Below are 24,077 nucleotides of genomic sequence, written 5' to 3' on the forward strand. Positions count from 1 at the left end.
TGCATGAGACAAGTGCTCAGACCTGGTGCACTGGGAAGACCCAGAGGGATCGGGTAGAGAGGGAGGTGGGAGGGGGGATCGGGATGGGGAACACATGTAAATCCATGGCCAATTCATGTCAATGTATGACGAAAACCACTATAATATTGTAAAGTAATTAGCCTCCAACTAATAAAAATAAATGAAAAAAAAAATGATTCAAAATAGATCATATACCTAAAGTCTAAAATTATAACGCTTCCAAAAGAGAACACAGAAGAAAACCTTTGTGACCTTGAGTTAGCAAAGATTTTTTAGATATGACACCAAAAGCACAAATGATATAATATGAACTTCTTCAAAAGACACTGCTGACATAAAGACAACCCAGACTTGAATAAAATATTTGCAAATCATATATCTGATAAAGGACATGTACCCAAAATTTATCAGGAACCCTCAAAACTCAATAAAAAGAAAGCAAAACACCTAAATTAAAAATGGGCTAAACGACTGGAACAGATGCTTCACAAAAGATATACAAATGGCACATGTGATGGAAAGGTGCTCAACATAGTTACTCACTAGGAAAATGCAAATTAAAACCCCAATGAGATACTGTATTACGCCAATATGCAGGGCTAAAAAGACTGATGATACTAGATGCTGGCAGAGATGTGAAGGAACTAGGGGGACAATCACTTTAGAAAAAAGTTTGGCAGTTTCATAAAAAATTCAACAGGGGCTTCTTTGGCAGTGCAGTGGTTAAGACTCCATGCTTTCACTGCAGGGGGCGCAAGTTCTATTTCTGGTAGGGGAATGAAGATCCTGGAGAAGGCAATGGCACCCCACTCCAGTACTCTTGCCTGGAAAATCCCATGGATGGAGCAGCCTGGTAGGCTACAGCCCATGGGGTCTCGAAGAGTCAGACACGCCTGAGTGACTTCGTTTTCACTTTTCACTTTCATGCATTGGAGAAGGAAATGGCAACCTACTCCAGTGTTCTTGCCTGGAGAATCCCAGGGACACGGGAGCCTGGTGGGCTGCCGTCTACGGGGTCGCACAGAGTCGGACACGGCTGAAGCGACTTAGCAGCAGCAGCAGCAACTAAGATCCTGCATGCCCCCGCAACACAGCCAGTAAATAAACAATGGTGCAGCCAAAAAACAAAGAGACACACCTTAAAAGTCACTCTGAGATTCACCAACCAAAGAGATAACCATTTAAAATTCACTTTAAAAAGAAGCTCAGCATACACCTAACAAATAATCATTCTACTCCTGGGTATTCACCCAAGAAAAACAAAAACATAATTCTACAGAAAGACTGTATATCAACACTTGTAGAAGTTTTCACGGTAACAGTCAAAAACTGGAAATCACCAAAATGCCCATTAAATGTGAATGGCTAAGTAAATTGTGCTATACAATGGGACGCGCTCAATGCGCTCAGTGGTATCCGACTCTTTGCGGCCTCATGGACTGCAGCCGGCCAGGCTCCTCTGTCCGTGGAATTTTTCAGGCAAAGATACTGGAGTGGGTTACCATTTCCTACTCTGGGACATCTTCCCGACCCAGGAATCAAACCTGCATCTCTTGCGTCTCCTGCATTGGCAGGTGGATTCTTCACCACTAGTGCCACCTGGGAAGCCCATACAATGGGAAACAACTTGGTAATCAAAAGGGATAAGCTACTGATATATGCAGTGGCAAGGATATATGCTAAATGAAAGAAGCCAGACCAAGAAAAAGTAGGGGTATACTGTACTTATACTTTTTATTCTATACATACAAAACTCAAGAAAATACAAACTCATCTCCAGTAACAGAAGGGAGATGAGTAGCTGTCTGGGGACTTTTGGGGAAGGAGGAAAGGAGATGGGGCAGGGAATGATGAGAGGGAACGAATACAACATGATACAAGGAAACTTTGGGGGGAGACGTATGTTTAGTATCTTGGCTGAGGTGACAGTTCTAGAAGTCAAATGTAATATGTCAGAATTTACCCAATTATTCATGTTACATATGCTCAATGTTTGTATGTCAATTATACCTCAAAAAAGCTGCTATAAGAACAAATAAAAACAACAGTTTATTTGGGATATGAAACTTTGGGGAAAGCTTCTTTCAAACCAGGAAAAGGCAAGATTAAAGTTCATGGCCAGCACCCACACAGAGGTCACTTTTATATGTATATAATGCCACTGTAAAAATTAAAAGCAAAAAACCAAGAAACTCTTCCTTTCACGAGGTGCAAATGACAGAGGTTTGTCCATTCACATCCTTAAAGCCCCATTATGACACAACTTGTTTCTGAAGCCTTTCCTTATCACTTTAGTAGAAAGTGATCATTCCCTCCCATGAATCACCATAACACTTACGTTAACTTAATTTTTGGATTATTAATTCAATACATTTATCCATCTACCCATCACACATTTACTAAATGCCTCATAGAGAACAAACACAGGCTCGGTGCTAGAAATACAAAAGTGAGTTGAACACAGCTCTTCACTGATAAGAGCCTCATAGCCTAGTGGTAAAAGATACATTTTTAAGTGGCAGTAACACATAACAATTATTTCAACAAACACAAGTACAAAGGAAACACAAAGAATGAAATTCACTTTGTCAGACACACTGTCTTGTACTACAATGATCTGTTCAGTGTTCCATTTCCCTACTTCACTAAAACTTCCTGAGAACAAGGGACTTATTTTAGTCATCTACTAAATTACCTAGCATAGTACCCAGGGTAAGTGTTCTAAATGCGCATATTTGTTTGAATGAATGGAAACTCCATTTCACAGTTATCTACTCTTTAATCTAGATGGCAAGGCCACCATAAATGCTGACTTCTCAGGTGAGTTCCAACCTTAATTCACTTTGCCAACCAAGGCAAGTAATTTGAGAGGAGATAAAATCAGAACTTAAATCTAGAACCCCCAAATCCCAAAGGAATAGCTAATACCCTTTCCCCAGTGAGAAAAAAACAGGAAGGAAGAAGAGGGGGACAGGGCTTGACCAGCAGAGACACAGGACAGAAGGAAGACACACAGGGATCAAGAGTCTGTGTGGGTCCCAGCAGGGCCCTGGATGTGTGTGTGTCTCCATCAGGCACTCCTCTGCCCGGGGTACACGTGGACGGCAGTCATCTAGTCTCTGTAGGAATACCCGTCTCCCCGTGAACGCAATTTCTATCGATTCTATTTGGGACTTCCTGCTGCCCCAAATGAACATAACCCCCTTATCCATGCTCAGTTTCTGAGGGGGCAGAAAGGCAGAACAGACTAACTGTGGGAAATTATAAGCATAGGGTAATGGAAAAACACACTTCTCTCATTTTGATCAACATACATACAATCGTGAAATTTCAGTTAAAATATAACTGATACCAAATGAAAAGGTCTCAAGTTACAACTAAAAGAGTTGGATTAAACATCAAGCAGAAACCCGTCAAAGTTCCCTTGGTGCAATTATGAGAAGAATTTTCCTCTCTAAAAGATATGGCAGATCTGCTTCTTGTACTTACATCTACAGAAACAACAGGTCTCAGGAGGGGGAAGGAGAAATTTATTTTTATTTGTCTGGACCTACCACCCCGACAGATGGCTCCAAGAGATGACCGGTGGACCCTGGAGACGGGGCTCTTACCTGTAGATAGGGTCCTGCATCACCAGCATCTTGCTCTCATCCCACGTCCACTCCTTTTTCTGCAATAAAAGAAGCTGTAAATGAATAAGTTAGGCTTGTCCTCAGCTACAGAACCAGGGCACACATTGAGCTACTAATGCTTATGCAAACACATGCGTTTGCTTCTGGCCTTGTTCCCTCTAAGAGGCCTGGAGTGGATTGCTCCAAATGGACAAGTGGAAAATGTCAAGTATCTGGTCTGATGTGTCTCCTTCAAGCACTTTAGGAGAGTGTCTCTCAAGAGTGCAGAGAGTAGGCAGGAGCCAAAGGGTCTCAGGGGACCACAGTCTAAATCACACTTTTGTGGAGAAGTAACCAGGAAAAAAGATAATACATCACTCCTGTGGAGCAGGAGAAGCAGGGAGAACAGAAGAGAGGAGTTGCCACAGAGACTGAATGATGCTATCAAATTCATGTGCACTGTGGACCCCAGCCTCCCTCCCTTAAAGAGCAGAGGAAAAGGCTGAACGCAAGCCTGGCAAGCTAACTAGTACATTTATAGTCACCCCAAATAGGATATTCACCTGGCTGTGAACCTAACCTACTGTGAACACAAGGGAGATGGACGCTAAGCAGCTGGGGGAGTGGACAGGAACGGGGCTGGAGGATGGCAGCGGGAGAGGATTCTAGGGCAATACTGGAACCCCAGATGCCTGATGAAGTCAGTGGCACCCCGGTATGTCGGGGGAAGCAGCCACCTCAAGCCCTCAGGCGCACCTGCAGTGCAGGGGCAGAGAACTCTGCTCCGTCTTCACTGGCCTTTGTCAGGGGCAGTGCGTTCAGGACACCTGGGGGGAACATTCTTGGCTCTCCTCGGAAGAGAACATGGGGAGTGGGTTCATTACCAGCTCGCAGGGTTGGAAGCCCTACACTCTTCTCGGCTGGGGAGTCTGCAGTCCCTTGTGACTCCTGGCAAGGGGAGCGTCTAGGCTGCCCATTCACAGTCTTTGCTGGCCTGGGGTGGGGGGAGCTTTTCCGTGTTTTCTGGCTGGAGGTTTTCTGCCTTGCTGGGCCTCCCCTTCCCTCCTCCTTGGGTTGGAGAGAAAGCAGGCTTTGCTGGGGTTCTGTGTCTGTTCCCAGTGTCATATCTGGGTGGCAGGCTTCTTTGACTCTGAGTCTGGGATATACGAGATGAAAACTAACCTCGGGGAACTCACAACTGTTTCCTTCCTTGTGTCCCCAGCCAGGCTGCCTTTTCTCCACCTTTCAGAATCTTGGGTTTGTTTTACAGATAATAGTCAGGGTTTTCAGCTGCACTTTAGCAGGAAGAATAGAGAAAAATGCACCCATCTGAAAAGTGGAAGTCTGGCTTGTATGTGTTTACAAAACTCCAGATGCCAGGGCTCTGGCTCTTTGGAGTCATTCATACGATGATGGTGTAAGCTTGTGTGAGGCCAGTAATCTTTAGCTTTAACAAACATTTCAGGTGATTGTGATGTGACCCTAGGGTTGACAGCCATTTTTCTAGACCAATGAAACGGTGTAAATTGAAATCCCTAATAGGAGAATCTCAGCATACTTCCTCTGGAGTCTTGGGCTTTGCACAGGAGGGTCTCTTGACATTCTAAAGACAGCCAGCTGATGGGGATCCCATTGTCCCTGGCCAGGACCCGTTCCTGGTGTTACTCAATGAACAGCCACTGTGAGCTGAATATTGGGAGGGCTAACAAGTGAGGTTCTCTGCTCCTGAGGGATCCAGCTTCAGTGTGCTCACCATCAGGAAAGTCTGCTCATTAGAGTCCTTGCTACTCTGTTGTAATTGTTCAAAGTTAATAGAAGAGTTAATAACTCAATGCACCAAAAAGCCCATAAAGATCTGAGGAGCTGCCACACCCACTGCCCCTCCAGAGGAAAGTAACCTCAAAGAGGGTTCTTTCTGAGTGTGGGTGACTTGGCTTACGCTGTATGCAACTGATGAACCGTCCTTGCTAATCAGCCATGATCGATGGGGCTCAGAATCAGCACCGCCTGCACATGAGCAAGATCAAGTGTCACAGAGGGGCTGGCCAGACCTGCCCAGTCCTTGAGTTCCATGATGAGAAGACTCAGGTGTGCACGCTAAGTCTCTTCAGCTGTTTCCGACTCTTTACTATGCTATGGACTGTAGCCTGCCAGGCTCCTCTGTCAAAGGATTCTCCAGGCAAGAATACTGGAGTGGGTTGCCATGCCCTCCTCCAGGGGAATCTTCCCGATCTAAAGATCAAACCTGTGTCTCTTGCGTCTCCTGCATTGGTTTCTTTACCACTAACACTACCTGGGAAGCCTGAGAAGACCCAGTTCCACCCAATCAAATCCTCTCCTTGGAGACAATCAGGCCCTAGATGGAGCTCCCAGTAATGGTAGGTGGGTTCTGAGACCAGGTGTATAGCTTTCCTCTCAGGACTGCACCCCTGAGGAAGCATCGTGTGCCAGCCCACATTTCCTCCCAGCCTGGTATAAGCCTCTGCTGAAGGTGATCTGGGCAAGACTCTTCCTTGCAAGTCTAAGGAATGCAACTAATACTTTCATCAAAAGGAAAGAATAATGAAGCAAATAATACAGAATAAATATTTTTCTTTCTCTGGAAGATCTGAAGAGAAGGACTCCCAGGACTCCAGACTCCCAGGGAATCTTATGTTATCTTATTGAGGAATATCAGAAGGGGCCACAGCAGGCAGAAAAAATACTTTCCTTTTTAAAGTGATATGAGTATCCATATAGAAAATCCTGGCCAAAAAATAAACAAACATCTTTTCACTTACTAATTTTCTTCTTCTGAAAATTCCATTAAAATCCACTTAAGTAAAAAAGTCATAAAATCCCATTATATTTCCCTTTAAAGGTCTTGTAATAATCCTTGCATTACTTGTAGTAATCCTTGAGAAGGGGACCACAGAGAATATGATGGTTGGATGGCATCACTGACTCAGTGAACATGAGTTTGAGCAAGCTCCGGGAGATGGTGAAGGACAGAGAAGCCTGGGATGCTGCAGTTTCATGGGGTCACAAAGAGTCAGACACAACTGACCAACTAAACAAAAACTACAGTAATCCTTGCATGAATCCATTCAATCTATGAAGGGATAGAGAAATTATCAAAATAACTCAAAGGGTTTGGAGGGTAGACAGGACTCACCAATGTTTCAGTTATTCAAAGAACCTGAGGCAAATATGGTTGGAGCATTTTAACCCAGTCTCCTCAAGGTCTGGATGATGTTCCAACACCTTGAGAACTAAAGGCTCTCTACTCCTCCCCACACAATGTATATCCTTCCTATTCTATCATCTCTCAAATAAGACCAGAGCAGTGCAGTTTCTTGAGCAAGGTGTCCCCATAGTTAATAGCCACTCAAGACTAGTCTCAAGTTCTCCTGAGTCTTTGACCAGTGCTCTGGTATAATTCAGACTCAATGTATTATCTCAATAGCTTGAATCAGAAGGAGGTTCTGGATATCTTAAAAATGACTTGATTCTTCTCTTTGCTTTAAACTTGTTTTAAACATCTCCCTGTTTTAAACTTTCCAAACATTATACAGAAAAAACAACAACAACAACAAAGAGATCATCACCCTTCTCCCTCAGTTTTCTAATAGTCTTCTAAGGAAAAAATTTTCAGGAAAAAAATGTTTTTAAAGAGAGAAAGAAAAGCTAATGACCTACCTTTATGGGATTATAAATCAAATTTGGCTTCAACTGTGGAGGAGAGATATATTATTGAATAATAACTAGAGCCAAATTCAGTTTAACTGTCCTCAGAAAACTCAGAGCTCCAAAATATGCCTGAAACCAGTTCTTTTTTAATGTGGTAGCTTTGGGAGGAAATTTTCAGTTTTGCTACTCTCTGTCCTCAATGAGCTGTGGTCTCCAAAATATGCCAGGGAATGAAGACATTTCACGTTCAAACGGGAATGGAAAAGGAGGTGGAGGAGGGAAGAGAAGAGGAAGAGGAACGGCAGGGGGACGCTTCCCTAAAGCCTGTGGCACCTCTGAATACTTTTGAAGGAAAAAGCACCCTGCAAACAGCCCCAGGAGGACTGGCAGGACTGAGCCAGGCTGGTCTTCAGGCTCCTTCAGCCTGAGGTCCAGGCTCCGGAGGGCCCTACTGGAACCACTGGGAGCGCAAGCAGTGACATCGCTGAGGCCAACGAGCAAGGCCCAGGGGGACAGATCTACCTCCTCACTAGCTCCACAAGTATAAAGGAACAGGGATAAAAATGTGAGCGGACAGAGCATGCTGATACCCTAGGGGCAGCCGTCCAGCATTTTGCCAACATCCAGAACTGGGGAATAGCTCGTTTTTCTTACTCTCTGTCCCCTCTGTACCTACAAAGGACACTTGTGGCGCTGCTGAGCCTTTTAAGAGAACTCTGAATTAGTTTATTAGCCCATCCCTCTCCACGCCTCTCCCCACCCCAGCAGCCTCTCCTTCTTTTCTTCTTTTTAAAAAATGTATTCCACACTCCAAGGTAATTAAAAAGTCATGAGATAGAGCAGCTTAACTTGAAGGAAGGTTCTGCTTCACATACTGGCTAATAAAAATTTTCTAGAGAAAGAAAGAGTCTGTCATACAAATGGAAATTCACAGGCCACCAATTACAGGAAGTTTAACTTACTCCAGTACTCTTGCCTGGAAAATCCCATGGACCGAGGAGCCTGGTGGGCTACAGTCCATGGGGTCGCAAAGAGTCGGACATGACTGAGCGACTTCACCTTCCTTCCTTCCTTCCTTCCTTAACTAACTCAGGGACCCCAGGAGCTGCATTCGAAATCCATCATTACGTGCACACAGGGGCCCCACTCCCAGACAGTGACCAGTGTCCGTCGATTCTGAGCAGGCCCATCCTCAGAGACACAGGGATCCCCCGACAGACAATGAGAACTCCCTGGCGGCCCTGCCAAACCTTCCTCGGACCACACTGGAGCCTGAGACTTTCACCTAACCTGTCTTCCTTCCTTCCTTTTGCGCTCCTTCACTTGGAGTCAGACCCACACTACACCTGACAGCTATGCCAGCCTTGCCTCCCTACTTTCTCCCACGGGCATTTAATCCTGTCATGGCATTTAATTGTTGGAGGACCCAGAATAACACAAAGTGAGAAAGTGAAAAAGGAAAGATACAGGAAAGTCATATTCAGCTGCTTCATTTTCTCATTCTTACTGGAAATTTCCCAGTTGATACGGAAGAAAAGTATTTTCTTCCACTTAAGAACTTTATATGCTGCTTCCCTAATACTATCAAAATTGATCTCAACTTTCAAGACAAACAATGAGGCTCAGGAAGATAACTTACTCCCCTGCAAGGCCATCGAGTTCAGTGGCAATTAAAGCCCAACTTGTCTACCTCTAGACCCCACATCTCTTTGCTACTCCAAGTGACAGAATCAAAGGTTTTTCACTCTCCACTGTCAGGAAGCCTTTCACTTTCAACAGAGAGAGAGGGTAACGGGCTTGCAGTGCATGTTTTTATAAGACTGCTGAATGAGGCAAGCACATCCTTAAGTACAGATTCTTCTCTTTCCTTTATCTAATAAGTGTAAATATCCAGTCCTCCACAAAAAGTTACAGCCATTCTGTTATCCAAAATTTCCTGGCAGGGAGTAAAACCTGGTTCAGAGGTAGTCAGCCTGGAACAATGCCAAAAACAGAAAACAGAGTCAGGGATATGGAACCCAGCAACGGATATGGCATCTTTGGAGGTCTTCCCTAGGAACCCAGAAGTAGAGGAAAACTCTGTACTTCCATTTATTTCCTATCCCACTGGAAATTATCAGGAAGCACACCACAAAATCTGTAACCCTTATTAATGTTCTTGAAAGCAATGGTGACTTCTTAAACAATAAAAAAAAAAAAAAAAAAAGGAAAACCACCTTGCAAAGGCCAAAGTAACTCAGCTTGGCAGGTTCCCCACACCTCCAGACAGAATGGGATTAGTCTGAAAACACAGCTACCACCCATCTTAAGGTATAACCCATACAGATCTAGAAAACACAATTCAAAACTGAAGCACTAATAAGCTCTCACACGATGCACAAAATCCCTAACATGCCTGTGTTAAAACTAGCAAAAAACATGGTAGAAAGAAGACTGGATTCAGTTTAGTCCCGGCTTTGACTGCCTGGGTGACCTCAGGACCATTTCTTCTCCTGTCCTCTGTTAGGGGATCAGACTAGAGCACTTCTAAAGATCGTTCTCCCAAATTCTGGTTTTATAATTCTAAGCTGTGTGTTTTCATAGGAATGAACAGTACTCTTGGAGCCAGAAACTAGTTTCCTTGCGATGTGATATCCCAGTGACAGGGTACAGGTTAGAAGTTAAAGACACTGGATTGATTAATTAGGCACCTCCTATAGAGCAGTTTTTCTCTAAAGGAGTCTGAGGAGATTAGTTCACACATAGCAATACGGTGGCAGGAAGAACCCACTTGGGATCTGAACAAGACAGACCTGGTTCAAACCCCAACTTCACCACTGAAGGGACTTGAGGTCTCGGGCAAGTCACCCAATCTTCTTTTGCAAACCAAACCTAAAAATGGTACCTACCTCACAGGATGGCTGTGCAGACCTAATAATTATACACTGCATCAAACAAAGCCTAGCAAATGGCAGGGGGTAAATTTCAGTGTTGGCTATTATTGTTAGATGTACTTGTCATCATCTTAGCGTGTAGTAACAATCAGATGGCTCCCATTGGTCTTCTGCCTTCCCAAACAGATAAAATAGAACCAGAGAGAACACATGGTCTTTGCCCTTAATGGTTCAGAGCCTATGAGGGAAAGACACAAATAACTAAAATGCAATGCTATAGGAGCTATGATAGACCTATGTGTGCATATAGCTAATTTTGCTGGAAAGCTAATTAATTTTGCTAATCTAATACCCCTATGTATCCTACCCAGTTCCTTTAGACACAATAAATATCTGTTAATGAGAACAGCAGAGCCTTTCTAAAACAATGCTTTAGGGGATTCCAATACACTTATTGGTGTGTATAAAAAAAAAAAAAACCCCACAGGAAACAGAGGCCCTTTAGTCCTTTTGTAGAAAAATCCTTTGGATGAAGTTCAAGACTAATCTTCCTTATTCAGAAGTCCACTCCCTAGCCAATGGTGCTGTAGTGTGATGCCAGTACTGTAATAAATAATAATTATCATATACACAGAAAAGATCAGTACTTGGGCCTTGCTGGGAGTTGAAGATAATGTGCTGGTTGAGAAGCCACAAAGCAAAGCCAATCATCTTTGTGGCTGGGTTTATGCCACAAACACAACCTAAGATGCATAAGGGAACTTGAGAGTCATTATCTGTTGGTGCCAGTTAAAGACAACAGCATTTTAGGCACATTAATATAACCAAAAAGATGTTTTTGTTTCTCTTTACATCTCAATAAGAGATGATCCCAATATATTTGGCTACTGCCTGTGTTAGAATAAAGCATCTGATGGTCAGAGTCACTGAAGAAGTCCTGCTCGTAATATAATGAAGTTAGCAGTTTCCACTGAGGCCTCTCTATGCCTAGGAAGGCTCTGATCCATGTTTTTTCAAGTGGGAAGACTGATGGAAAGAGAAAAAGGGAGAAGAACGTGACAGCCAAGAGTAGCAAATAAGACTTCATTTGATCCAACTGCTAAGTACTTAATTCTTCCTCATTTAATGACACCCTCATACACAAATCATATTCACTCACCCAACCAGCCAACAGCCACAATCATTGGAAACACACTGCATGCACCAGGCGTCCAAGTAAGTGCTGGGCTTATAGAGCTGGCCCCTGAACTTAAGCATTCTCTGCAGAACAGGAAGTCCCCGTAAACACTCTTCTCCCCCAGCCGGGAGCCACACCATCATTCAACAGTCTTGGACAGGCTACGGAGAGAGCAGCAGCTTGGAGGCTGCTTGGGGAAGTTCCTGACCTCTGAGGTTCCCATCCTGCCCTGGAAGTTCAGGAGACAGAAACTTTTTACACAAACCTATCTGGTCTCTGGGGTCTGCTTTCTTGGTAGCACAAAAGGTTCTCAAAAGCCTGAAGAAGCACAGGTGACCTATACATACACACACAAGCCCCTAAAAGCATCATTGCAGAGTCGGTACAGAGTAACTGAGCTGACAAGGTTAAAGTGATCGCCTAATCCAACTCATTTAAGATGACTTGCTTAGAACCACACAGCCAGGAGGTAAGACTTTGGACTAGAACCTAGGTCTTCTCTTCTCAGCTGAGGGCTCCTTCCGATGTGCTACACTGACCTAGTAAAAAGCAACAAGCTCTTAGCAGGAGGAGGGGACTATTTCAACACTTTTATTGACTAGTACAGCACACACACAGCGAGGCTATACCACACGGTGCCCACGGCTGAACATCAGCCATGCCTCTTCCCACACTCACAGCCACCTGGCAAGGGCTCCAGTCCTTATCACTGAGATGTGCCGACTGCTCCATTTCCTTGGAGAGAAGCATGGCCTGTCTACACTTGGCCCCTCTCTATTCCACACACACACACACACACACACACACACACAGTGTCAGCATACTCAGATACCAGAGGACAATCACGTGGGAATAAGATGACAAAAAAGGCTGATTGCTATTAATGTGCATTCATCTGTCAGAACCAGTGTAAAATGAACCCTGTGATTAAAGGCGTCATCCAAATCACAACCACGGCCTGAAAGGGCCGAGATGGGAGGGGCTCCCCTTTCCCAGGCCTGGCATCAGAAGAGTCACGCTGAGGAAAGACCTGTTGGATCAGCTGTTCTGGGCCGCTGGAGGGGGAGCCCACACTAGAGGTTACCAGGGATAGAGTTTCAGAGTGAGTCACCGGGTCCCAGGGACGCCAAGACACTTCTCCAGCTTGGTTTTCATGTACTTGGTGGAAGGAGGCTGGCTTCTCAGACGTATACTAAGTTACCTGAAAGGCACAGAAGAGGCCCCAGGACAGCAGGCCTGGGAATGTAACTAACTGCAAAGTAAGCAGAGATTACATGAGGCAGAAGTGTATGTTTACTGGCGAGGTGGGGAGATGCCGAGACATCCAGCCACAAAAGCCAGAAGTCAGAGTCACGAAGGCAAAGCCTGGACAGTCTGTTGAACAGACTCTAGGAGCAGCATGTACCCAGCAAGGTCACTCTGAACATCCGGTTTACTATGGAGCCAGAGGCCAGGAAACACTCCTGTCACACAATCAGCTGACTTGCTCCATTTCCGTGCTCAGGGAGCGACCCTCTATTGACGTGTCTTCTCACATCACGCGCCTCTGACAGAAGAATGTGCTTGTGAGGCTAACCTGAGTACCTGGTCTGGAACACAGTATAACGTCTCAAACTGAACAAAGGACCTGATTTCTGGTTTATACATCGGCCTCTTTTGAGCTTTGTCAGTGTGAGTTAGTATCCTAAGGTCCATAATTTCAAAACCTATGAGTCTGAGTTTCAGACTCTGAGAGGCTGACAAATCGGCCACTGGTGAGGGAGCAGTTTAGTGAGGAAACTGTCTGTGTGGTGAGTTCCCTGAAGGGATGAGGTGCCATTAATGCTGACCAAGTGAGATGTCCAGGTGACTTTCGTAGCAGGACTGGTGAGGAGATGGGACGATAATGGGTGTGAAAGCATCTTGCAACCTGAAGCATGTCCACAAATCACAACCACCATTTTATCAGGTGGTACATGAGAGCACCAACCCATGAGTCACCCCTCACGTGAAGGGCAGAGAAAAGCGATCTGACAACACAGGGTGAAAGCCAAGCTGGGGTTCAGCCTGGCTGGCTGAATCACGAGCTTGGGTGCATTGGCCCGTTTTTCCTCTGAGGATCTCTCTTGCTTTTCAATTCACGTTGATCATCATCTGTAATTTCTTTAACAAGGGCACAGGGATCCCACTGACCTGATAGGCCTCACTTATTCCAGTAACTCTCCTTCTCAAGAACCTCTGAGAGGACAATATTCTAAAGACTGTCTCAAGGCTAACTGCTGTGTACACATATGTGGGGTGGAGGGAAGGGGCAGAAAAGATCCCCAGGGTAAGAATACGATGGGGACTGTTGTCCCCACAGTGTAAGTTTATAAAGTCGGGGATATTTAATAAGCTATTACAAATTCCCTACTACTTGTAAATTTTTAAGGAGTTAATTCTTTATAAACAGTATACCATCTTCTATTTTCTTCCTATAAACTTCCAATCTCACAGCCATAAAACACTTTCTAGAACCATCCCTGGAAGCACCCCTGGAACCACACCCATAGAAGCACCCATTTAGGAAGCATAAGAGAATGAGTTTGAGTTTTATATGTGGGAGATCTTTGCAAATGTCCAGCTGTCCAGAGAAAAAAAAAAAACGGGCTGCCTTAAGAAGTGGTAGATTCCTCATCACTGGAGAGGTCCAGTCATACACTACGGAATGTCTTTTGTGAGGAGGACAGAGAAGATTTAAATCCTTGGGTTGGCAAGACGACTACAACTTGAACATCTTCCCCCTGCCTTTCCTACTTCCATGTATTTCTCTTTTAATACCTCTATGTATTATGTACCTACTACTATGTATTAGTATTTGTGTTTACCGTCCATAACCCCCAGGCTCAAGGTCTGCCTTGAGTCCCATTTGAACTAAGAGCAATGGAGAAAAGTGAAAGTGTTACTTGCTCAGTCATGTCCGACCCTTTGTAACCCTGTGGACTGTAGCCCGCCAGGCTCCTGTGTCTGTGGGATTCTCCAGGCAAGAATACTGGAGTAAGTTGCCATGTCCTTCTCCAGGGGATCTTCCCAACCCAGGGATCAAACCCAGGTTTCCTGCATTGCAGGCAGATTCTTTACCATCTGAGCCACCCGGGAAGCCCCGAGAGCAATAGAGGCTTGGAAGCAAAGGCAGCTCAAGATGTCTATACATTAGTACAGATGCTGCTACACCAATGAGTATAAAACAAAGGCCTCAGCAGAGTCTAGAAACAGGAAAAAGCAAGTGCTTCTCCTCACACACTGTCCATCAACCAAGCCCTTTTCCATTTCTTTCTGGAAACACATACACTCTCCCTTCTGACTATTATGCGAATCTACCTTTCCCAGAACATCTTTCTCCCACAGCACATAAAATGGACACAAAACAGCCTAGTGTTTAGACAACGTACACTCACTTGCTGGCCCCTCTGCAACTCAGAGGATGGCCCATCACATGGACCGATATGTCCCGCCCACCGGGGTCACACCCCAGCCTTCCTGCACACTTAACAGTAGGTATGCTGGGTCTTGAGGGACTATTCAGGATGGGACAACTGCTTAGGAAGCCTCCTCTCACCTCCTCCCCCACTGAACCCTGCTGAACTTGAATTTAAAGCATTCCTCAAGATCAAGACTCAAAGGTAAAGGTATCGAATTGGGGAAAGGGGTGAATGCAAGGATGCCAGGAAATGAACCTGTCACTCATAGGACACAGGACTAAGCCAGTCAACTGACCAGGCCTTTGGTCCTTGCCTTCTCTCTGCTCCAGCTACAGCCTCTCAACACTGTTGCTGGTTAGAGCAGACCACCTCACCAGATAAGGGAAGGATTCTGCCCAGAGAGTAGCCTAGAAAGAAAAGCTACCCCGCGCCCGTCTACCCTGCGTCTCTCTTCACCAGAGTTTGTGGTTCAGAGTCACTTACCTTTTTCTTCTTCTTCAGAATCACTTTCACTCCATCCACTGAAACCATAATGCTCACCTTCTTCTTCTTGATGTTCTTGGCTTTAAACTCATACTGCAAGTGAGAAGAGAACAAAGAAGCGCAAACCAGTTAGAGCCAGTCATCTGCACAGACCTGGAGAGCCTGTGACCTGGAAAAGAGGGCCACGGATGGGGGTAGGGAGCTGCTGCAGTTTCTGGGGACATGAAGCACCTCAGGGGATGTAAAAGCAGGTGGATGTCTGTAGGCAGGGGCTTGGCGATACTTGGGCTAGAACAGGGGCTCTGAATTGTCACTGGTGTCACACTCAGCTATCACACTGGGCCATGCGAGTGGATCTGATCTATTCTATCAAGATGAAAACAGAGCCTACTTTGAGAATCTCATGAGAAATCCAGACCCTTCCCTCAATAAATCATTCTGACATTTAATGACTTTCATTGTCAGTCAAGTTTTCCTTGAGTCTACCCAAATGCTGCTGAGACACTCTATTCCATCCTCAATGAAGATTAAGAAGAGCTGAAATCCATCCTCAGATCAGGATTTTTACCCTCTTAAAGATCATTATGAAATCTAAATTATTCTCTACAAGGTCAAGTCCCAAATTCCCTTATCTGTAGGTCAGTCTTCAGACCTACCCACTAGTCTGAAACATTCTTGACAGTATTCTAAAAAGGATCTGACTACTGATGGTTACAAGGGAGGGCATCACATCACAAGCCCTATATTCTAAACTTCTATCTGCAATCCTGAACAGGCCTGCTTCGACCACAAACTACACTGCTGATGGATGCTGGCCTTCATCCTCAATCCCAGATATTCTTCTTATATATTTCTCATTCACAGCCATTTCTTAAGTTTGTGCATGTAGTCAGAATGGTGCTATAACTCTACATTTTCTTCACTGAACTTTATTCTAAGCACTTATCCATTTTCATCTGGTCCCCATCTTGGTATCACCACCTAGCAAACTTACCTGCCCAGCTCTCTAATCAAACATTTGGACCAGAGATTTAAAAATAATAATACAGGACCCAGGGCCAAAATGTCTACTCCAACCCATAGGCTCTATTCTCTGGGACCTTTTATACTCAAGACCCTTCCCCACCATGCCACCACCCAAGCTTGGTAAAGTACCACCTCCTTGCCTGTACATCCAAAACCTATTTCTACTTGGTATTTTGAAAGACATGAATGTAATCCACCCTAACAAGATAAAAACATAACTTATCTTGAAAATCTCACAAGAAATCTAGAACCTTTCCTCAGCCATGCTGTTATACTCTGATTTTAAGAACTCAAATGAGAGCTTCCTACCTGCCTGTACTTGATCCCTTCCACTGAAATGTCAGCTCATTTTCTTGTTCTGTTGCACAGCTAGCTCTGATGCCCCTTGGCTGTCTGCTTCTTAGAGATAAGGACAAGACCCGGCTAACTGAGGTGAAGTATTTTTCTTCACATCATCAGGGCAGGTTCCGGTTTACTGCTGATCTGAGTCTCTAGGTGATAACAACATAAATCACTCCCCAGCCTGGTGGTTGCGGCTCCTACCCTCCCAATCACTCTATCCTGTCAACAGCTGTCCTTTTCACCAGGGATCCTGAAAGAAGAGCAGCAGACACACAGGAGAAAGAGAAAACATCAACTTCAGACTCTGTTTCAGAGTCTGGGAACCCAGAGCCAATCAAGAAGAATACAGTGAAGGACAGGGAGACGTGCTATCTGTATTGGAGTCTGGCTTGTGAGACAGCCTTGGTCATGTTACAAATTGCTCTCTAAGTCAATGGCTGCAAGCTGGTGGAGGGCAGAGCTGTGTGATCGGCATGCAACGCAAAGCACGGCTACCATCTGCAGGGTGTTCCCCCGACTGCAGCATTCCGCTCAGGTGCAGCACTGGATGAGCTGAAATTATCTCTGGGTGGGAGAGCCAGCATGAGACTCTGTACGTCTGCTGACTTTGGCCTTGTGCCCACTGGGAGCGGTGAACCAGCTCCATTTCCTGCCACACCTGCGTTTACCACTGCTTGCAGGCTTTCAATGAACACAGTCTTTCAGCTGTGCCTCCCTTGGAAACAAATCACTACAATCACAGCTGCTCCTGCCAGGAGGAGGAGTGCAGAGGGGTGTGTTCTGATGAGCTCAGGTGGGAGATAAGGCCTTAAGAGTCCAGGAAACACCCAGAGGTGGACAAAACCTGCCCCAGACAGGTCAATCTCTGTCTGCTTTATTGTCTTTGCTCTCATCCAGGATGCCACTCGCACAAGCTCCACACACTCCCTTCTTCCCTCTTTCCAGCAACAAATCAAAGTAGCGAATATTAAGGGCTTCCCTGGTAGCTCAGTCAGTAAAGAATCTGCCTGCACTGCAGGAGACCCGGCTTCGGCTTCGATTCCTGGGTTGGGAAGATTCCCCTGGAGAAGGAAATGGCAACCTACTTTCAGTATTCCTGCCTGGAAAATCCCATGGGCAGAGGAACCTGGTGGGCTACAGTCCATGGGGTCGCAAGGGTCAGACACAACTTAGCAAATAAACCACCATCTCTGCAAGGCACGATGTCACTTCCCTGCCCTGGTTCTAGAGAGCATACTATTGCCGGCTGAACCAGACCCATAAATGGCTTCTATTTCCAGAAAAATATGACTATGTCGCTTTATTGTTTGGTCCATGGTCCTATTGGTTTCATTCTCTTTGGGATTTTTTTTAAAATCAATATCCCTGCCCCCAAACCAAGGCTGGCAAGAGGCGCCCAACCAGCTCTTGGCCTGTATATCTAAAATCTAAACCATTTCCATAGTTTGTACTTTGACAACCTTGGTCATGTCTTTAATACGCTGATCCTAAGAACTCAAAATGCAACTAAACATTCTCTTTGGAGTGGAAAACAGCCTCTAACTCGATCACTGCCATAGCTGCAGATGGCTCTTCTTTGGTGTGTGGGCACAGGACAGCATGGAAAAGCATGACCTAGGGACTGCACTAGACCCTCAGTGACAGGGACGACACAGGTGCTCCCCCGCACGACAGCTGCCGGGTGCTCCCAGCAGTGCTTCAGAGTCGAGAGCGGCGAGAGAGGCAGGAACAGGCTTCCGGGCCCCGTGACAGCGGCCAGCATGGACTGCCTGAGCGCTGCCAAGGCTCGTCGGCTGGACCCACTCTGCACCCACTCCACATGTCTGGTGGGTGGATGTCTCAAACCCTTTCCAACCAGAGAACAGGTACTCAAACCGCAGTTCTGTTGAAAACCAGGGAAATGAAATCAAGTGTCTGAAAAGGTTCAAATCTTTATTATCATAAAACCATTTATTTATATGGCAATTATACTTCAATCGGACAGTCATGTTATTATGCTCACTGGGGGGACAGAAAATGGATTTTAAAGAGAGAAGATGATAGGAGTGGCCAGGGGAACAGAGAGAAGAGGCTCACAAGGACAAGCTCTCCTCATTCTCAGACTGCACTATTCCAAAGGGTAGGCAGGTCCAGGAGGAAGCATCTGTGTTCTGCCAGGTAGGAACCTAGTCTGCCCAGGTTTTGCCAGGGGCCGAAGAACAAACAGGACTGCTGGTGCCGCCGTCTGCGGCCCAGGCCAGCCTTCCACAAAGCCTGTGCCAGCTCTGAAGTCTGTGCCAACAGGCCTGGCTCTTCCCCCAGCGCAGCCAGGCTGACCTGATCTATTTGCTTTGCTAGTCAGAGCCCCACCAGCAAGGACAGATTAAGCCCGACAGGACCTGACCTTTTAGGAAACAAAACATTACAAGCCCTGGAACACTAACCACTGACTAGAGAGACCAAGTGTCTGGGTTCATAAACAAGAGCCTGGGGACCCTGTGTGGGAATAGTGAGCGTGCTGTGCCAACCAGTGAGGCCCGTGAAGGGGAGGCTGGGTAGACGGAGGGGCCCAGATTCAGCAGGTGCCAGGAGTAAACACCCAACCGGGGACGTGAGTGCGAACGTCGGCTGGATGTCAGAGAGCTGCCAACAGAACAGGTTCTCTCTGAGGCCCCAGTGCTTCCTTGTCCCCAGCTCCCAGGGCTAGCTCCTAATCCTGTGTGTCTCCAGTTCCAACTACAGGGTGTCCAAGAAGGGGAAGCAGGAGGTCTGTAACAGAGGTGTGTGTTAATGAAGGGACGGGCCCAGCCCTGCTGTACTGCAGAAATGAGTATTAATGACAATCACTTTCTTAGGAGTCAGGGGAAGCTTGGGGCTGTACAGACAGACAGACAGACAGACAGACAGACACACACACACACACACACACACACTCACACACATCCATTTCCACAAAAATGTCTAGCTCCCTGAAGAATCCTGGATTTTTTTAATAAGGATCTTTGGTTCTTCAATTACCTTGTCTACAATTTACCAAGTGATGCACGCTCATCAGCTACATAGGAAGCTGATCCTCTCACTCTTCTCCATAAAATTTCCTTTGCCCAGCTCCTTCCCACTGTCCCCGCAATGCTTCCACTTATGAATCAAGGTGCTACTTGACCAAGAGAGGAGATTTAGTTTGCAAACACAGATAGTGATGTTCTTGCTTGGCCAAGCCCCTGGCTGATAATCAGCTGTGTTTACCACCTTTCTAGAATAAGTCTTATGGCTTTGCTTCCTGCGACCGACCACAGAAAATTTCAAATGAATTCTGGTAGTGCAGTTAGGCATTTTAATCACATTCTGCCCACAGTCTCGGGTTCAAGAGTGCAAACACATCTCTGTAGCAAAACTGTAAGCACTTCAACCAAAGGCACCATCTTATAAATGGTTTGTAGAAAATCACTTTGCACTTAAAGTTGGAAAGTTTAACAACATACTTGAGTGTGTGCGTGCTCAGTCAGTTCAGTCATGTCTGACTCTTTGCGACCCCGTGGACTGTAGCCCGCCAGGCTCCTCTGTCCATGGGATTCTCCAGGCAAGAATACTGGAGTGGGTTGCCATGCCCTCCTCCAGGGCATCTTCCTGACCCAGAGATATAACTTGTGTCTCCCGTGTCTCCTGCAGTGCAGGCAGATTCTTTATCTTCTGAGCTATCGGAAAAGTCCCGATTCCACCTACATGAGGTACCTAAGAGTACTCAAATTCACAGAGACAGAAAGTAGAATGGTGGTCATCAGGGGCTGGGGGAAAGGAGAGAATGAGGAGTTAGCATTTAAGGAGTACAGAGTTTCAGTTTTGGAAGAAGAAAAGATCTAGAGATGGACAAGGATGACAGTTGCACAGTACAAATGCTGTAGGTAGATTTCCTAGAACTGTGTGTTTAAGAATGGTTGAAATGGAAAATTTAAAGCATATTTTACCAGGAGAATATAAACATCTGAAAACACTGTAACAAACACATTTCTTCTCATGACAAGTCCACTTTAATTCTGCTTGTGCAAGGACATTTCTGTTACTCTCCCACATGCAAGTCAAACATGCCATACTTTCCCATACTTCCCTGTAACTGCATTTGCTAATGTTTATGTCCAGAATGCCCTCCCCTCACCATCCACTTGATGAACTCCTGCTTATTCTTAAATTATCTGCTCAGCCTGCTCCACAGGGAAGCCTTGCAGGTCGACTCCCACTTCCCATATCCTCCCACAGGACTACACCATCGACTTGGCTGCTTCTGCCACATGTCAGCCTCTTCTATCACTCACCATTGATAGGTTGTGGATTTCCCACTAGGCCAGGCCCTTCTTGAGAGCAGGAAACATCTTACAAATATTTGTGCCCAAGAATACAGCACCAGGACACAGGAGGGTGATAAATTAATGTCAAATAAATTAATGAACACAGCTGACAGTGGTTATTTACCAAGCCTGAGAAAACATAACACTGTCTACAAAGGTAAAATAAATCTCCCATAAGTTAATTAACTGATTAACAACTCAAGTTATTAAAACCTAAGTTCCATTCCATGGGTATAAAGACTGTAAGAAGATATGCTGCCGCTGCTGCTGCTAAGTCGCTTCAGTCGACCCTGTGCGACCCCATAGACGGCAGCCCACTAGGCTCCCCCGTCCCTGGGATTCTCCAGGCAAGAACACTGGAGTGGGCTGCCATTTCCTTCTCCAATGCTGGAAAGTGAAAAGTGAAAGTGAAGTCGCTCAGTCGTGTCTGACTCTTAGCGACCCCTAAGAAGATCTGACTTTCTTTAATTCTTTTAAACTCCACAGCATGCTGGTAAGTACCTTATCTTTTGCTTGATCCATACTTCATTAAGTGAAATAATTTAGAGCCTCCATCATTGGTCAAGGCTGTTCTCAATCAACTCAGGTACAGAGGTAACAAATTAACGGGATGGTCATGCAGATGAACCTCTGTTCTCTGGGCGACCCAGCTTCCCTAAGATCCAGCCTATGGAGCCAGAATCTGAAGGACAGGGCTGCCCAAGAGCATCCATGCAGTCCCTGACACTGCTGTGTGGCTCAGTAACTCGTACTGTTGATTCCCATGAAACCTCAGAAATTTGAGCAAGACCAACACCAAAGCTGGTACTGAATCCACATTCTAGAATACCTGAGGCTTTTTGGAATACCAGGTACAGACATTTAGTTCCTATCTATCAACCTCAAGCCCAACATAACTTATTTTAGCAAGACATATCACTGAAAGTTGGGTGTAAATAAAATCCCCATCAAGTGCACATTGTTTAAAAGAAAGCAGAGGAGCTACTTTTTAAAGAGAGGAATATTCATTGCCATTGTAACATAAATGTAGAAATTACATATTCACCCAGTTCTGTAGACCAGGAGATCTCAAACTTGTTTTAAATTCCTCTTGGGATACCTGATGAAATGGCAGAATCTGTATCCAAAGCCAGACCTCAGAGATGCTCACTCAGCCAATCTGGGATAGGGCCAGAAGTTGGCTGCTGCCGCTGCTTATTTAAATACAGGAGGCCATACAGATCACATTGTTCACAAACATTACTCTGGTCCATAGAAGCATACTACAAGAGTTTTCACATATTTTTATTTGTATCCAGAATTGCCTTAGACAAAAATCAAAACATCTTGATTATATATGAAAATACTATATTTTAAGTGCAGATGCTATTATAACAATTAAAATATAGATTCTTAGGAAAGCACCACTGCTATTTACAGTTATCCATTTTCTAAATCAAAGGTATTAAAATGACAAATATTACGCTGGGAGGGAATTACGCTGGGTGGTAGATATCAGGTGTTCAGACATTGTGTTTTACGTATTTTGTATCTCTGAAACATTTTTTACATTAAAAAGTATTTTTACTTTACAAATATCTTTTCAAATTAGTACTAGCATTACTGACACCCTGATAAATGGTCAAGAAATGGAGTTCACTCATAGAAAAAAATACAATAAGAGAAAAAATACATATAGATGCTCAATCTCACTAATCAAAAGGCAAATCAAATGAGATTCCATTTTAATGTACCAAACTGTCAAATATTTTTACAAAATGATAATTGTCAATTGTAATGAGAATACGATAGGAAATAAATTCTAGTGAGGGTATGATAAGAGAGATATGTATATACTACTGCTGGGAATCTAAACTGATACAACTTTTTAGGAGAGCAACTTATAAATATCTATCAGTCCTAAACACTGCTCATACCATTTGATCTCAGTACTCCCATCAACAAATTATCCTAAAAAAACAGTCACAGACTGGCACCAAGATCTGTGCTCAAGGGTTTTCAGCGTATCAGTTATGTAGAGGCTCAAAAATATACACTAAAATACAAAGGAACGGAAAAAGGAATTTCTCCTTCTTTCTATGAGCATCTTTCATCTTGGTGTGAAAGCTTTACTCCTACTTACTATGTAAGTTAGAGGAAATTTGAAATTTGTCCTCTTAAGGCAATTTTGTTTACTTTGGTTTAAGACAGTAGTCCTCAGGATTAACACATTCTTCTTTTGGATCATCTTTTAGGATATCCTTTCTTTTCTTCCCAAGAAGATCCAAGGTCACAAATGGCATGAGTAATTTAGAAATTCAGTCTGAAAGGCAGGAGAGAAGGTAACTTTCCCAACTTTCCATGCATGCATGTCTGCTCAGTCACTCAGTCATGGCTGACTCTTTGTGACCTCATGGACTGTAGCCCACCAAGTTCCTCTGTCCATGGGATTTTCCAGGCAAGACTACTGGAGTGGGTTGCCATTTCCTCCTCCTCCAGGGGATCTTTCCAACCCAGGGATAGAACCCACATCTCCTGCATTGGCAGGTGATTGATTCTTTACCACTGAGCGACCTGGGAAGCTCTCCTCTTAATACGGCTACACTGGCTACTGGTATACATTGTCAGTTTTTTCTTCTTTTTCATTGAATTGTAATTAGCATGCAATATTATATTAGTTTCAGGTGTACAACATAGTGATTCTGTATTTTCACACATTATAAAATGTTTACCTTGACAAGTCTATTTACCATCTGTCATCATATAGAGTTATTCCAACATTATTGACTATAGTTCCTATGGGGGCTTCCCTCATAGCTCAGTTGATAAAGAATCCGCCTGCAATGCAGGAGACCCTGGTTCAATTCCTGGGTCAAGAAGATCCACTGGAGAAGGGATAGGCTACCCACTCCAATATTCTTGGGCTTCCCTTGTGGCTCAGCTGGTAAAGGATACACCTACAATGCAGGAGACCTGGCTTCGATCTCTGGGTTGGGAAGATGCCCTGGAGAAGGGAGAGGCTACCCACTCCAGTATTCTGGCCTGGAGAATTCCATGGAGTATGCAGTCCATGGGGTTGCAAAGAGTCGGACATGACTAAGCGACTTTCACTTCACTTCATTTCACTTCACAGT

At 44.8% G+C, this 24,077-nt stretch overlaps 1 protein-coding gene across 7 annotated transcripts in view; it reads right to left on the reverse strand.

The window, feature by feature from the left end:
- C20H1orf226 (chromosome 20 C1orf226 homolog) overlaps positions 1–24,077 on the reverse strand; it is a 344,401-nt gene that overhangs the window by 91,154 nt on the left and 229,170 nt on the right. For 3 of the 7 annotated variants that reach the window (XM_061120244.1, XM_061120246.1, XM_061120247.1), the window contains 2 exons: positions 15,275–15,367; positions 3,633–3,706 (listed from right to left, as the gene is read on the reverse strand). In XM_061120244.1, coding sequence (XP_060976227.1) covers positions 3,633–3,706; positions 15,275–15,367 — 167 coding nt within the window. Of the gene's footprint in view, positions 1–3,632; positions 3,707–15,274; positions 15,368–16,609; positions 16,632–24,077 lie in introns of those variants that run through there. The other 4 variants (XM_061120245.1, XM_061120249.1, XM_061120250.1 and 1 more) reach the window with 3 other exon arrangements.

Source organism: Dama dama, chromosome 20, assembly GCF_033118175.1.
Source record: "Dama dama isolate Ldn47 chromosome 20, ASM3311817v1, whole genome shotgun sequence".
In the NCBI taxonomy this organism is placed as follows: domain Eukaryota; kingdom Metazoa; phylum Chordata; class Mammalia; order Artiodactyla; family Cervidae; genus Dama; species Dama dama.